Source organism: Danio aesculapii, chromosome 2, assembly GCF_903798145.1.
Source record: "Danio aesculapii chromosome 2, fDanAes4.1, whole genome shotgun sequence".
Taxonomy (NCBI): Eukaryota; Metazoa; Chordata; class Actinopteri; order Cypriniformes; family Danionidae; genus Danio; species Danio aesculapii.
The window spans coordinates 32348896-32363624 of NC_079436.1; the positions used below are offsets into that span (position 1 = coordinate 32348896).

The 14729-nt window shown below is 36.4% G+C and overlaps 2 protein-coding genes and 1 long non-coding RNA gene across 3 annotated transcripts; 2 read left to right on the forward strand and 1 right to left on the reverse strand.

Annotated features, from left to right (window-relative positions):
• Nucleotides 1-698: 698 nt before the first annotated feature.
• ccr9a (chemokine (C-C motif) receptor 9a) lies at nucleotides 699-2887 on the forward strand. The gene is made up of 3 exons (XM_056467175.1): nucleotides 699-818; nucleotides 1046-1113; nucleotides 1235-2887. The coding sequence occupies exons 2-3, from the start codon at nucleotides 1060-1062 to the stop codon at nucleotides 2288-2290; spliced, it is 1110 nt and encodes a 369-aa protein (XP_056323150.1). The 5' UTR covers nucleotides 699-818; nucleotides 1046-1059; the 3' UTR covers nucleotides 2291-2887.
• Nucleotides 2888-7588: 4701 nt separating this feature from the next.
• LOC130236466 (uncharacterized) lies at nucleotides 7589-10956 on the forward strand. The gene is made up of 5 exons (XM_056467186.1): nucleotides 7589-7647; nucleotides 7731-7759; nucleotides 8048-8119; nucleotides 9336-9418; nucleotides 9852-10956. The coding sequence occupies exons 3-5, from the start codon at nucleotides 8093-8095 to the stop codon at nucleotides 10852-10854; spliced, it is 1113 nt and encodes a 370-aa protein (XP_056323161.1). The 5' UTR covers nucleotides 7589-7647; nucleotides 7731-7759; nucleotides 8048-8092; the 3' UTR covers nucleotides 10855-10956.
• A 74-nt stretch (nucleotides 10957-11030) lies between these two features.
• Nucleotides 11031-14695, reverse strand: LOC130245070 (uncharacterized). The gene is made up of 2 exons (XR_008839286.1): nucleotides 11767-14695; nucleotides 11031-11380 (listed from the first exon to the last, which is right to left on the reverse strand). It is a non-coding gene; the product is annotated as an uncharacterized LOC130245070 (long non-coding RNA).
• Between the last annotated feature and the right edge of the window lie 34 nt (nucleotides 14696-14729).

Sequence of the window (14729 nt, forward strand, 5' to 3'; positions counted from 1 at the left end):
CGATTAACATATGACCAATGTTTTTTGCTGATTAAAAAAATAAAAAATCTGGATCCTGTCATGTCATTGGCAATGTGACTGACCACATCTGACAAACAAACAGTGAAAAAGGGAAGCTAATGATCCAGTTACAGGTGCTTCCTTATTCTTTTTTTTGCCAGTCATGGAAAATAGCAAAGACTGTAGTATAGCCAAACTAAAATTCTAATAATAATAGTAATAATACTATTAATAATAACCCTGGCAGGTGTCTAGAAGCAAGCTGGAGCTAAATTCTGCAGGACACCGGCCCACCGGACAAAGTTTGGGCACCCCTGGAATACTTACATAGGGTACATATGGCATATGCAATTGTTCGCTTCAGAAAAGCTGGTTAAGCTTTTTGCCTTTTCTGTTGACTAGCGTGACTTTAAAACACATTTGAGTGCTGTGCGTGAGATCATGCAGAAAAAGATGAAGATGGTGTAAAGATATCAGGTCCTGTTCACCCACTGTGAGTTAGCAGGTGTAGAGGATGTTATGTTTCTGAGGCATAATGAAAAGTAACCAAACAGTTCTCTAATTTTAGTTGTGCAAAGTATAAAACGAACTCATTTCAGATCTGTCAGTTGGGTTACGTGATTAGGAAGGGAGGGGGAAAAGTGTGAAAAGAGTTAATGCTTCTTGTGCGTCACTGTGGTTTACCCTTAAAAGCTTCTGCAAAACAGACGTTTACCAGACTGCCGCAAAACATTGTGAAAGTGATCACAGAGATCGAGAGGACGACAGACAGCAGCTCATCTGCATTACCGACACATTTTTTTCTCGAACAAAGAAGAGTAAGTAGTAACTTTACCTCAACATATGTTTAAATTCCTTCACAATTACAAATGTTTAGAGCATACAATGAAACAAACTGCTAATATTTACTTTATATAAACAGCAAATTCAAATTTTGGAAAAATTATGTGTTTGTGACATGAATATTTGTAAGAAAATATATTTAATGTACTTCAGTGTGATGAAAATGAAGTATTTATGTGTATTTGTATTTTTTTTATTTAAGAACTGAGAGGATCCATGATGAATGCAACTGAGCTTATAACCTCACTCACTCCTCAGACATCAGATTATGTAAGTGATCTCTAAATATTCATACTAAGTTAATTCTGAATGCTCTCTCTCTGTGTTTTTACTCATGTTATATGTGCAGTATCATGTTTAACAAGATTAAAGCTAAGTAATCCTTTTTTAGGAGGAATATGGTGACTTCTCCACAACGAGTGATTATGGTGATAATTATGATGGGTTCTGTCCCAAATCAAAGGTTCGAGAGTTTCGAAGGTACTACGAGCCTGCGCTCTATTGGATGATTGTGATTCTGGGAGCCATTGGCAACTCTCTGGTGGTCTGGATATACGCAAACTTCAAAAACCGTCTGAAGGCCATGACGGATGTTTATCTCCTGAATCTGGCGGTAGCAGACCTGTTCTTTCTTTGCACTCTTCCCTTCTGGGCTGCTGATTCCATCTACGGCTGGGCCTTTGGTTCGGGGCTCTGCAAAGCTGTTTCTGCTATCTACAAAATCAACTTCTTCAGCAGCATGTTTCTGCTCACCTGCATTAGCGTTGACCGCTATATAGTGATTGTCCAGACTACTAAGGCGCAGAACTCCAAGAGAAGTCGTCTCCTGTACAGTAAGCTCATCTGTGTGTTAGTCTGGCTGCTGGCAGCCCTGATGTCCATTCCAGAGTGTCTATTCGCTCGATCAAAAGAAGACGATGAGAGCAATACCTTTTGCACCATGGTCTACTGGAACAATGAAAACAATCGTACTAAAATACTGGTCCTCGCTCTCCAGATCTGTATGGGCTTCTGCATTCCTCTAGTAGTGATGATCTTTTGCTATACAAACATCATCCGCACCTTGCTCAAGACGAGAAACTTCCAGAAGCACAAGGCACTTCGGGTTATTCTGGCAGTTGTGGCTGTGTTTGTCCTTTCTCAGCTTCCGTACAATGGCATGTTGGTGTTTCAAGCCACTCAGGCAGCCAATATGACCGTCACAAACTGCACAGAGGCCATACGCTTTGACATCGCTGGCCAAGTTATGAAGAGTATCGCTTACATGCACAGTTGCCTAAACCCGTTTCTTTATGCTTTTGTGGGAGTGCGTTTCCGAAAAGATGTTATGCGAATTTTCCAAAATCTAGGCTGCCTTTCAAACCTCAAGAAATCCAAGCTGCAGGGAATCCCTCACCGCTCCTCTGTTATGTCGGACACAGACACCACCAATGCACTCTCTTTGTAAACAGTGTGAAAACACAGACTAGCTATGCTAAAGCTTCTGCTTGGCTGCAGGTGTTTTGAAGTTTCAAAACAAAAATTTGAGGTTCAATAGGAGAACTTTGTATGCTTGAATACTCACCGACAAGTGGTGAAGTAACCTGCTGACCACAATGAAATGGCTGCAATGTTTAATATTGCATAATAAGAGTTATCTCTGTTTGACTGAGCCATTGATATGAATGTCAAATGCTGATCAAATCATGTGTACTGTACGAACAGTATGAACAGTGTTGTGGCAGGGAGAGGGTGTGGTTACTAATTTTACAACTTATCTGTAAAAATATTATCCATCTTTTGTTCAGCATTAATATTTTCAGTTTATCTAAATGTTGTGTCGCACACACTCATTCATCATGTACAGCACTGAATATTGTCGTTTTATTATGTGTTTTTACAATGTTATTTTCATACTATTGCTGCAAATGTTTAACTGTGAGTGTTGTATTTGTGTTTAAAGCCAGCTTTATACATTCAGGGTTTTTTGTATATAATTTGTTTTCACATCATTCCAAATACATAATGTCTATAAATATTTGCTGCTCATTTTTTACAATTTCTAACAGTATATTAAAAATAAAATCTGAATAAAACTTCAGTTTCTCTCTTATTTCCTTTCTCTCATTAAAACATATCCATTATTTCCATCACTCGTTGATATTTAAAAGGTAGAAAGACAGTACCACCAACAATACATCTTCGTCCTTATTTATACACTCTTGCATTCACACACTTTGGCCAATTTCATTCATTTCAATCCCTTTCTTTATCAAGGGTTGCCACAGCGGAATGAACCACCAACTTATCCAGCATATGTGTTACACAGCGGATGCCCTTCCAGCTGCAACCCAGAACTCGGAAACATCCATACACACTCATTCACACACATACACAATTTTATGTCCAATTTATGTCTTTGGACTGTGGAAACCCAGAAAACCCATCCAAACACAGGGAGAACATGCAAACTCCACACAGAAAAGCCAACTGACCCATCTGGGACTCAAACCAGTGACCTTCTTGCTGTGAGGTGAAAGTGCTAACAACTAAGCCACCGTGTCACCTCTTCGTCCTTATTTACCCCTAAATTTACATTTTACATTTAGTCATTTAGCAGACCCTTTTATCCAAAGCGACTTACAAATGAGGACAAGGAAGCAATTTACACAACTATAAGCGCAACAGTGAATAAGTGCTATAGGCTATAAGTTTCAGGTGTGTAAAGTCTAAAAAGCAAAGCATTAGAAATGTAATTTTTTTTTTTGGAGAGAGAGAGAGTACAGTTAGTGGTATAGCCAGAGAGGCAGTTGCAGATTAGGAAGGAAAGTGCAGACTAAATAGTTGATTTTTTAGTCGTTTCTTGAAGACAGCAAGCCACTGTGCTACTATAAGCTACTGTGTACCTTCGAGGGTACTCTTCCACTGAAAACCTATCATTTCACACCTTTCTGATAGAGTAAGATGTTTGAATTGTCATTTGAATCTGGCAGACTGCCACCAGTGTCTAGTGGCTTGAACCGTTAAGGTTATGACGCACAATGTCTGTCTGGTGTACTCACTGTGGGTCTTGCGGGAAGACACAGGCGCACTCACTAGTAAACAGGCACGTGTTTGCACACACATCATTCACAAGCGCTTTGAAAATCACCACACAGCTGGCTCAAAAAGTACCCTGAATTCAACGGACCATAGGACAGGGCATAAACTAACTTTCACTATTACAAATTAATAATAACTTTTACTGTTTACTTTATTTTCTATCCATTTATACATAAAATGTCCTTGTGACTTTTTGTGTTGTTATGTATGTATGTATGTATGTATGTGTGTATGAATGTATGTATGTGTGTATGTATGTATGTATGTATGTATGTATGTATGTATGTATGTATGTATGTGTGTATGTGTGTATGTATGTGTGTATGTATGTATGTGTGTATGTATGTATGTATGCATGTGTGAATGTTTGTGTGTATGCATGCACCAGAGCTCCTGAAAACCACAAATAATTCCATGTGTATCTGCGCAGACTTGGAGAATAAAGCTAATTCTGACACATTTTTAAAATAATATCAGATGCAAAAAGATGCAAACTGTGTTATATTGTAATTTTGCAGTGCTTAAAAAGTCTACAGGCTTTAAATAATCTCTCTACCATTGCTAGGTACTAATTAAAAAAATAGTTTAATATAATGCAGTTGCTTTTTAGTGTGATTAATTGCAAAAGACATTGTAATGCCGAACATCAAACGTTTAGTTTCTCTGCTGTTAAACATATTGTGAAGTGCAAAAAGGGTCAAAAAACCCACAAACACAAACACACCTTAAATCTGTTTGCTTGCTCTTCTCACGACAGGAAGTGGGTAAGAAGCCAACGTATGTTCTTTCCAATTTGTGTTCTGTGCAGAAGGTACATGTAACAGACACAGGCTTGTGCATCAGTGCATCTAATCATTTAAAAATATACATCAAAATGTATTAATTAAACATTATAACACCATACATTGTGACATAAGACCTGATTTAATTCTAGTACATTTAAAAAATTTTGTAGGGCACTGCTTGTTTATAAACCCTAGTTTTGTCTGTATAGAGTAACTCCCCCTAGTGAAGAATGTTCACATATTTTAAATTGTAATTATTTCAAAAAGTAAAACTTTAAAGTAAAAACTGCCATACAAACCTTGATGAGTCCCAAATAAGTGGGCCGAGGCCGCTGAAAAAGTAAGTCCCAGTCCAAATCCTAAAAACTCTTGTGCAGTTCACCTGAAATATGCCACACAGTCCAAAAAAAAAAAAAGGACAAGATGTCACTAGTTGTTCTTCAGCTTCTCAAAGGATAGGTTAAAAAATATATATTGTTTTAAATAGGAACACAGTTATTGTTTTAAAGACATAGGCCTATTTTATGTCACCTAGATAGTTGAGTTTAACACTTTTAGCTTAAGCTAAATTACTGAATCGGAGTAGACCATTAGAATCTAGCTTAAAAATTCAAAAATAATTTGATAATTTTCTTATTTAAAGCTTGACTCTTCTGTCATTAAATTGTGTACTAAGAAAATGTACAAGTAATGATCAAGGAACTTTGCTGCCACCATGTCTGCAGCAGGGGCAATGATATTACACAGCAACTGAAAATAGTCCCCTGCTAGGTAAGTAGATAACAGCAGTACTGCGTATTATCATGGTACATCAGCAAAGTCAGTCCCTTCATTATTACGCCAAAAATAAAAATATAGTTCGTAGCCATTTTTAACAATAAAATAGCTACTTTTTATTTACTACAGAAGAGTAAAGCTTGGGCAACATAGTGGCGCAGTAGGTAGTGCTGTCGCCTCACAGCAAGAAGGTCGCTTGTTCGAGCCTCGGCTGGGTCAGTTGGTGTTTTTGTGTGGAGTTTGCATGTTCTCCCTGCGTTTGTGTGGGTTTCCTCCAGGTGCTCCGGTTTCCCCCACAGTCCAAAGACATGCGGTACAGGCGAATTGTGTCGGCTAAATTGTCCATAGTGTATGAGTGTGTATGGATGTTTCCGAGTTCTGGGTTGCAGCTAGAAGGGCATCCGCTGCGTAAAACATGTGCTGGATAAGTTGGTGGTTCATTCCGCTGTGGCGACCCCGGATTAATAAAGGGACTAAGCCGAAAATGAATGAATGAATGAGTAAAGCTTGATTAGCAAGTTGGCAATAGTCTAATCCGATTCAATGGTTTATGCTAAGCTAAGATAAAAGTGCTATCACCAGACTGGGAGATCAGCTGAATGGATTAAAAAAATGCAAAATCCAACTGTTTAACTCTACTCAGAACCAGTTGAAACATTATAACTTTTCAAATAAATTCAGATTAAAATTAATCCCTGGTGTAAAACAATTTTATTTTTATAGCTCTCACGTTTATCTATTTTTCCCTGGAGGCACATGACAGGTTTTTCAGGAGTGATGGTCTATACCAGAGATGTCCAAACTATCCCATTTGAGAAGAGAGGGAGAATGGGCGCATATCTATGACAGAGATCATAATTTTAAAATGTAATGTATAATTTTGTTTGTTTTGTAAATGAATCATTTTTAAAAATGTAAATAATGTCACTCTGCGGATAGAGGGCAATGCACAAGAAATTGTCGAGCAAATCAAGGCAAAGGCAGGTGCAGCTTGGTGCATTCAGCATTGAACTCCATTGTGTTATTAATGGGAAAGTTTATACTTTTACTGTAATAAGTTCATTGTAATGTTTTAAATATTAGTTAATATAATTTAAAGCAATGTTTTGTAGTTATTTTAAATATTAGGAAATGAATGTAATATAGTTTGACATTTTTACCTTCGGCCCACAGCCCTCAATCAAGTTTGCTTTTTGGCCAGTCATAAGAAAAAGTTTGGGCATCCCTGGTCTATACAAAATAACAGACGTCTAGAAACAAAGAAAATACAAGTAAATATTACACCATATATAAGTAATAATGGTAACACAGTAAAGGTTAAATTATTCATAAGAAATGAGTACTTTCTAGATTAAACAAACTCCCATACTCTAATTCATTTTAAAGTGTGCTAGTGGAGAGCAGTGTGTGGAAGGTTGTCATGGTTTCAGCATTATTTGTGTTAAGGAAGGAAGTCGTCCGAACTAATAAGACCGAAACATTTGGTAACATATTAAAGAAATGGACCCATCAGAACTCAGCAACCGTCGTCAATTTTGATCTGTACCTTTACTGCGATGTAAAAATATCGTCATGTATCTCTGCTATCTTTCGAAAAAGTACTAAGTCATTTTCATCCGAGGAAGAAAGTTACCGTTTAGGTTTCGAGATGTGACGTGACGTCTGTCGTCTTCCTTTTTATTGGCATGCAACTACATATTCCACGTGCTCTTATGCGACAGAAAGTTTCAATGGAAAGCACGAGGGATGGAAACAGCTGGAAGACGCATACTGATGGTGTGGCTCGCCGCACACCTGCCATTTACCTGAGCACCACGAAGCATACTGTAAGTGACATTGTGAAATATGCTGTTTAATCAGACTTTAAAAAGGAAACGCTCATAATTTTATATTTAAATAAAGGAGCTATAAAACCAATCACATTACAGTATGCAAATTTCATAGTGACATCATGACCTACCTGCAAAGTGTCAGCGGGAGGCTTTCAAATGTATTGAAAACGTTTCAGAGGTTATCGACAACTGCTGTTTGCCTTCATGAAGAATTTTTTTAGGAAATGCGAATTTCAACAATGCTTTGACAACTAGGACACCTTGTCATGTGGTTTTTGCGTATGTATCCTTGTAGTGTAACTGGCAGGTCCAGAGCAGCTTTTCTGAAGGTGAGTTCATGTTTATGTTACACTTTTATTACAGTGCACATCTTTAAAAGGTTGCTTTATTTTGACAATTTGTTTCATTTCAGGTACCTCTCTGACGACAGATTATAACAAGGTAAAGCATTTATTCATATTAAAATGACCCTTAATGGGACCTCCAAAATAATAACCTTGGTGAATATATTATATAATCAAAATGTATGCTATTTTGGGGGTTTTGCATATGTCTTTTGTTTTAAACTTATAAACTCCTTCAAAAAGCCTCAAATATTAACTACCTATTTTATCTCTGCAAGTAAATGTTTTCATATTACATGTACTAGACAGAATGTTCACTGAGGTAACGTTATATGACATATCCTTTGTCTGTTGACACTCTTGTCTGAATATTTTGTGTTAACAGGACATCTACATTACTCAATTAGTATATCGACTGGAAAGTCTACACATGTCTGCGATAGTGAACACACAACAGGTAGTGTTTCTTCTGCTTATGAAGTTACTTGCAATTGCCAGTGTATATTATTCTGTTTTTATCGAATTTTTAAAGTTAGTTTAAATTCTGAAGTATTGTGACTGAAAAATATTTAGTCTAAATAAACCCTGGTGTTCTGTCGCTCATTCAAAAAGTAGGTAGCACATCCTGATGATGAAATATCCTACCCATCAGATTTGTAAGAGGAGCAATATGATATAAGACTGTAATATCACCCTAACCTAACCCAGTCCCTAACCCTGACAATTGAACATTCCAATAGAGTGTTAGTAGCATAATCTGATGAGTAGGATAAAATGTTAGGACACCTATTTAATATTCTCACTCGGTAGGAAATATGTCACAATACTGAACTTGTTGTTGAAACTTGTGGTTAATGTGATCTTTAAATCTATTTGGACACATTTTAAATTGCATTAAGTTACATTAGAAATTACACAACGAACAGATATACAGTGCTCAGCATATATAAGAACACCCCTCACAAATCTATCTTTTAAATTCATATTTTTAAATAGGAAGCTCTACAACATTATATTTGTGCATATACATTAAATTAGTCAGTACTGAAGCCAAATCTGAAGCTTATCTAACAAAATAACATATGATAACGGTCCAAAACCTGGTACACCCAAATTTATATGTTATAGAAAAAATATAAAATACAAATAAATAAAAAAAAGAGGAAAAATCAACAGAAGCAAAGAAAAAAAAAAAGTAAAAATTTAGTTGAAATTTTGTAGCTTATATATTTTTTGCAATATTTTGCTTTAATTTAATTATATTATCTTTCAATTTCTAAATGTTTGGTGACTAAAATAATATTTGAATAAATATGTCCGTTTAATAAATCTGTTTTGTTCAAATGCACCGAAATACTTTGCCTATATTCACTGAGAAATGGAAAAAAAATATTCATTTTCAAAATGGGGTGTACTCAATTATGCTGAGCACTGTATTCTGGTGAAAATTAATGCAACAAAATGTTCATAGTTAATATAATTAACTGCAACTGCTATTTATGTCATTAATAGAAATATTATGAAACCAGCTGTTAAAAAAAGAAAGCTAAAGAAAAGTTAATTTGATATTTTGTAACAGTAATATTTATACGTTTATTGGAACCTGTATGCAGACTCGAAAGACATTGCATAATTTGATAATCACAGAAGTTTTACTGCATTTTATTTTTCAGCCATCTTTAGCAGCCTGCATTTCTAATGCTCATACAGCACAGGAACCAACCACCTGTTGCAGCCAAACAAAATCATCCGAAGTGTAAGTAGATACTGACTTCTTGACTCATCAGGCATCGCCAGCCAGATGACAGTCATCAGTTTGACAGGGTCATCCAAGTGTGAAGCCTTTTAAAATATCAATCCAAAATACACTGACAGTGGTAGTAATAAATGCAACAGGTGTCATATCCCCACCTGTTTGTTTAAAGTACATACTGCACTTTGCGTTTCAAGTAAAAATCAATTTATTAAATTGCAGATCTTGGCACAGAGACTTGCTGTGTTTGCCAGGAATCTTAACCTTTTGTTGAACTGAACGTAGCTTTGTATCATGCTGCAACACTAGACTTCACACACTTTGCCAACCTGGAACTGATACTTCATGCTACAGTGCTTGGATATCAATTGAAGAGGTTAAATGGAACCTGCAGAAATATTTCTCCAACAATTAATGCTGTGCTAATTTTCTTCAGCTCGAAAAAACATCATAAAACCCCGTTGAGGATGCTGTCACACAGATGGCAGAGGCTCGGTCTTCAGCCCCCAGGCCTCTGGGAGACACAAGACGACATTGCTGAACATACAGAAAGCAGGCCAGCACTGGAAATCCACCCAATAAAGGTCAACAGCATGGTTTCTCCAAACAGTGAAAGTCCAGATGGGAGCAAGGCAATCATCGGTTCTGTTTGTAGCAGTAATAAACATCTTGAAGGAAATGCATCTGCACAGTCAGTAGAGTGTGAAAACAGTGACCTCTCTGACCAAGAGAAAGACAGTATTCCTTTAATAAAATGGGATACTCCTGTAGAATTGTATCTGAGGCCGGACTCATTTGATAGAGATCTAGAACCAATAGAGGCTGGAGTAAGAGAGCAAGTGTATCCTGAAGTTCTCCCGTTTTCACTTAAAGATCTTGAATTAAGTCAGTTGATATCCGAGGCAGAGGATTTAGAGAGCCAGCAAAGCCTGTGCTCAACAGACCCTTGTGTCGCAGCTTTGGCAGCCCGTATGATAAAGCTGGAGAAACTCCAGACTGTAACCATACAGAAAGAACAAGGAAAAGCAGTTGGGTCTCGTCCAGCAACCTCTTCAGTGAAAAGTGGCAATCGTGTGAAGCAGCTGCAAAACCCTGGTTCTCAGGCAGTTCTAGAGGAAATAACAAAGCTCACGCTTTCTTCAAACTCACATTTGAAGTCTATGAACAGTAATCAACTCTCGCCAAACTCTGGGAAGGTGTGGATTGGATTTCAGCAACCACTAGCATTAGCTAAGAAGCCAAACTCTGGTGTGGTCAGAGTAAAGAAGACTGAAGCCATTGTTCAAGATGATGTTGTTCATGTAAACAAGTCACCAAAATGCAATAGTCCAGAAAATTCCAAGGGATACAAACCCACAAAGAAAGCCATACCAAAGTCTCAGAAGACTTCCTCTGAAAGGAGTAGCGCTCCTGCTAAAGCTCCATTCAGGAAAACCTAATATAATTATTTTTAATGGTTTTAACCAGGAAGACTGACAGTGTGTTATTAACCGTACATGTTACTGTATTTAATTGAATGAAGTTGAGCTCTTTCAACAACGTTTGAGGTAATTACTATAGAAAAATAATGCTGAATTGTGCCAGTTTTGAGAAAGAAAAAAAATCCAGCAAAACATTTCTTCTGCATATCTTTATTTTTGGATGTGTTTTCATACAGACAATTAACCATGAACAGCAATACTCACTGTAACATCATCTTTAGTATTCTATGTAAAACTGACATCAAACTAGACAACATTCAGATGTTTTTAAACATAAATTTAGCAATTTTGGTTTTAAAATGTCACAAACTATACACTGTTATGCTGCGCACAGATGTTGGTATTTTTCCCCAAATGTGGATGAGCAGACGAGCTCCTGAAAGGCACTTGAATAATAGAGTAGGACAGCAGCTGGCCATCGGGATCTCTCTCACACTAGGAGTCACATGTGGCCATGAGAGTAGGATAAATTTTAGCACTTACCCTGAAAACAAAATTGAAAACGGTCAGTTTTGGTTAACATAAAGAGTTCTTTGTGGATGACAATTAACTTGCTTCTTAAAAATAAGAAAAGCATTACCTTTTGACTGATAAATTCAGAATGAGCCACACCAATTAGCATTTTTTTTTGTTAATTCTTAAACATTTGCATAAATGATTAAATAAAGTTTGCATTGCTTAACTTAAGAAGGTATTAATCAGGTTTAGGCATAAAAAAGAATTATACTTCTCTTATTTTGGATTTGGCTAAATGACTGGTTGAAAAAAAACTGCATAAAAATCTGTAACTTTAAGTCTAAGTAATTGAATTGTGAGTGGGGGAAAAACAACAGAATAGTTTTTATGAAGAGCTCTCGCTAAAACAGAAACCTTTTTTTGCCAGAAGAGATATCCTTTAACGGTCTTCTTTAACAGACAGCACCTACAATAAAAAGAATAAATATACCAGTATCGCGGTACATCACAGAAAACACACGTTCTAGAAATATCCTGAGGAAACACACAATCATCAGTGGATATGCAGGGTGACTAAATTAGTCCATTTAAGACTTGAATATGAAACTGGCCAAGAATAAACCTTAGTGGTTTGTATCAATGATTAAAATAAAAGCAAGGCTTTTCACCAAACTAAATATGGGCAGATTAGTCTGTGATCAAACCAATAATAATGTTGGCATAAATAAAGGACTTGAAGAGAAAAACAAAATGTGATTGCTGTATAACTTTTGACATATCTACAGCATTACACACGCAATATATACAGGGTGATTCAAAAAGAATACCACAACTTTGAAAATCGAGAACTCTGCAAAGAAGAAAAGGAGAGCTAAGCTCTTTCTGTCGTTGATTTGAGGAAGCTCTGAAGTTTTGTAAAAAACTTAAGTACTTTTCCCATTGATTAATTATCCAAGGTTCCATCAGGTTTCTTTGATTAAAGACAGATTTTCAAAGTTGTGGTATTCTTTTTGAATCACCCTGTATATACAATGCATTTTTTATACAAAATGATGATATCTAGTTTAGTAATTTAGGGGGAAAAAGCCATATTATTTTATATTAGGTTCCTGACAGTTTAATAACCCATTCTGGAGTTATGTTTTTTAATATGACTATAGAACACATACAGCTCATATTACGAAAAAGTTGTTTACACCTAAAAGAAAATTCTGTCATCATTTACTAAGCCCTCATGTCATTCTGAACATATAAAACTTTTGTTCATCTTCAGATCACAAATAAATATTTAGATTTATTAGAACAGTAATCGGTCACTCCATTCAAAGTCTATTCAGCCACAATTACTGATGCTTTAAAACATTAAACATATATGCTTTGAGTGGTTTACATGATGTATGAGCCTGAAGAATGAACTTCATTGGTTCTCACTTGTCAAGCAAGCATGCTTTAGCTTTCATCATTCAATTTGAGAATTGAACATTGTTTAGAGCATAGGTCTCAAACTCGATTCCAGGAGGGCCGCAGCTCTGCACAGTTTTGCTCCAACCCTAATCAAACACAGCTGATCCAACTAATTAGGGTGTTCAAGACTACTATGGACTATTAAGCAGGTACTAAACTATGCAGAGCTGTGGCCATCCAGAAACTGAGTTTGAGACCTCTGGTTTAGAGCAAGGGTGTCCAAACCCGATCCTGGAGGGCCGGTGTCCATCACAGTTTAGCTCCAGTTCAGTTTCTTTAACACACCTGCTTGGAAGTTTCTAGTACACCTAGAAAGAGCTTGATTCGCTGGTTTAGGTGTGTTTAGTTGGGGTTGGAACTAAAATATGCAGGACACTGGCCCTCCAGGACCGAGTTTGGTTTAGAGTGATCTTTACGCGTGAATAAAAGCCTGCATTTGATCAGTTTATTTTCTAAAATAATCCTGTTCAGACAACTTGAATTAAACTAATTAGTTCACGTTTATTTTGTTGAAGCATCAGTTTTGTGTGTATGGAATTTTATATAAGGAACAGGTATCATTTTGATTTATACTAATTAATTACTAATGTCTAAATTTGTGTTGCAAAGATGAACACATGGATTTGAAATGTGAGTGTGAGTAAATGACAGCAGGATTTTTACTTCATGAAGAACTAACCCTTTAAAAATCTTTAAGACATTTTGTGTTGCTACAGATGAAATGGGAACAAATCCCCTAAGCATCAGCCCTCTGAACTGGCTGTTCATTTCAGATTACAGCTTTGCTTTGTGTTGGATCTAAACATGCCTTTAGGAGTGACCTGGATTAAAGGGTCTTGAAGAGCTCTTGTCCCTTTGAAAGCAGAGGCAGGCAGGAGGATGACGGACAGACATGTCTCCTTTGGCCAGAGAATATACTCGAACACAAAGAAACAGTGGGAGAAATAATACAAACAGCAGTTAGTGTTTATGAAACAAAACACACCATAAGGTTCCTAAGAAGCTGAAGCACTTTCTTATCGAGTATGTATTTAATTGCATGAAATGCGTGAAAGACAGACAACTTTGAAAGTCTAAATTCATGTTTTTTGTATTTTTTTCACCACAAAACAGCTTTATTTTTACATTGTTTGATGATAACAAATAATGTGAATTTACAGTAAATCCAAATTATTCCACTTTCATGCAGGAAAGGCTTTGCAAAAGATAACAGGCAGATAATTCTTCCAGAATGAGCTAAGCTTTTTAACAGGTGTATTTGAAACACAAGGAATTGAGATATAAATAAAGAAGCAATTACCGCTTGTAACAAGCAGATTCATTGATCAGAGCAGGAATACCCCTGTATCAAAAGACAACATGGTCACAAACACGAGAACAGTCACAGAAAAAGACATCTAAATTGTCTACGCATAGCGAAAAACACACCCAGAGGGATTGAACAGTAGTGCATTGGAAGCCATACATTTGACATATTCTCATGCATATTGAAATTGGTTGTACAAAAACTACACATACGAGTGTGACAATCTGAAAAAGGTGAGGTATGACTAACAGGCAGTACACTGAAGGTGCTTGGTTCATTGCAAATACTTCTTACCCTCAACGTTAAGTGTAACCAGTTCCTTCCGTTTTAGAGATAGTGACTCTTTTCAGTCATACTGACTGTTTTGGCTCTGTGAGAAACACCACAATGAAAGCTCTGCTCCAAAACATAATGAGCTCACTGTCTATTACATACGTTAGCAGCAAGTGACTTGGCTCAATGCAGATAATGCATTGAATAAACACAAAATATTTAAACACATTGTTGGGTGACATCAGTTTTTAATTGTTAACAGTTTTCAATATTAAACAATAAAATCTGCTGTTCAAAGGACTGATGTTACTATATATATATATATATATATATA

What these genes read in the sequence shown, in the direction of transcription:
- LOC130236466 (XM_056467186.1), top strand. Translation starts at nt 8,093, where the DNA reads ATGTCTGCGATAGTGAACACACAACAG. An exon ending in CGATAGTGAACACACAACAG is followed by an intron (nt 8,120 to 9,335) that starts GTAGTGTTTCTT and finishes TTTATTTTTCAG; the next exon opens with CCATCTTTAGCAGCCTGCAT. An exon ending in CAAACAAAATCATCCGAAGT is followed by an intron (nt 9,419 to 9,851) that starts GTAAGTAGATAC and finishes AATTTTCTTCAG; the next exon opens with CTCGAAAAAACATCATAAAA.
- ccr9a (XM_056467175.1), top strand. Translation starts at nt 1,060, where the DNA reads ATGATGAATGCAACTGAGCTTATAACCTCACTCACTCCTCAGACATCA. An exon ending in CTCCTCAGACATCAGATTAT is followed by an intron (nt 1,114 to 1,234) that starts GTAAGTGATCTC and finishes ATCCTTTTTTAG; the next exon opens with GAGGAATATGGTGACTTCTC.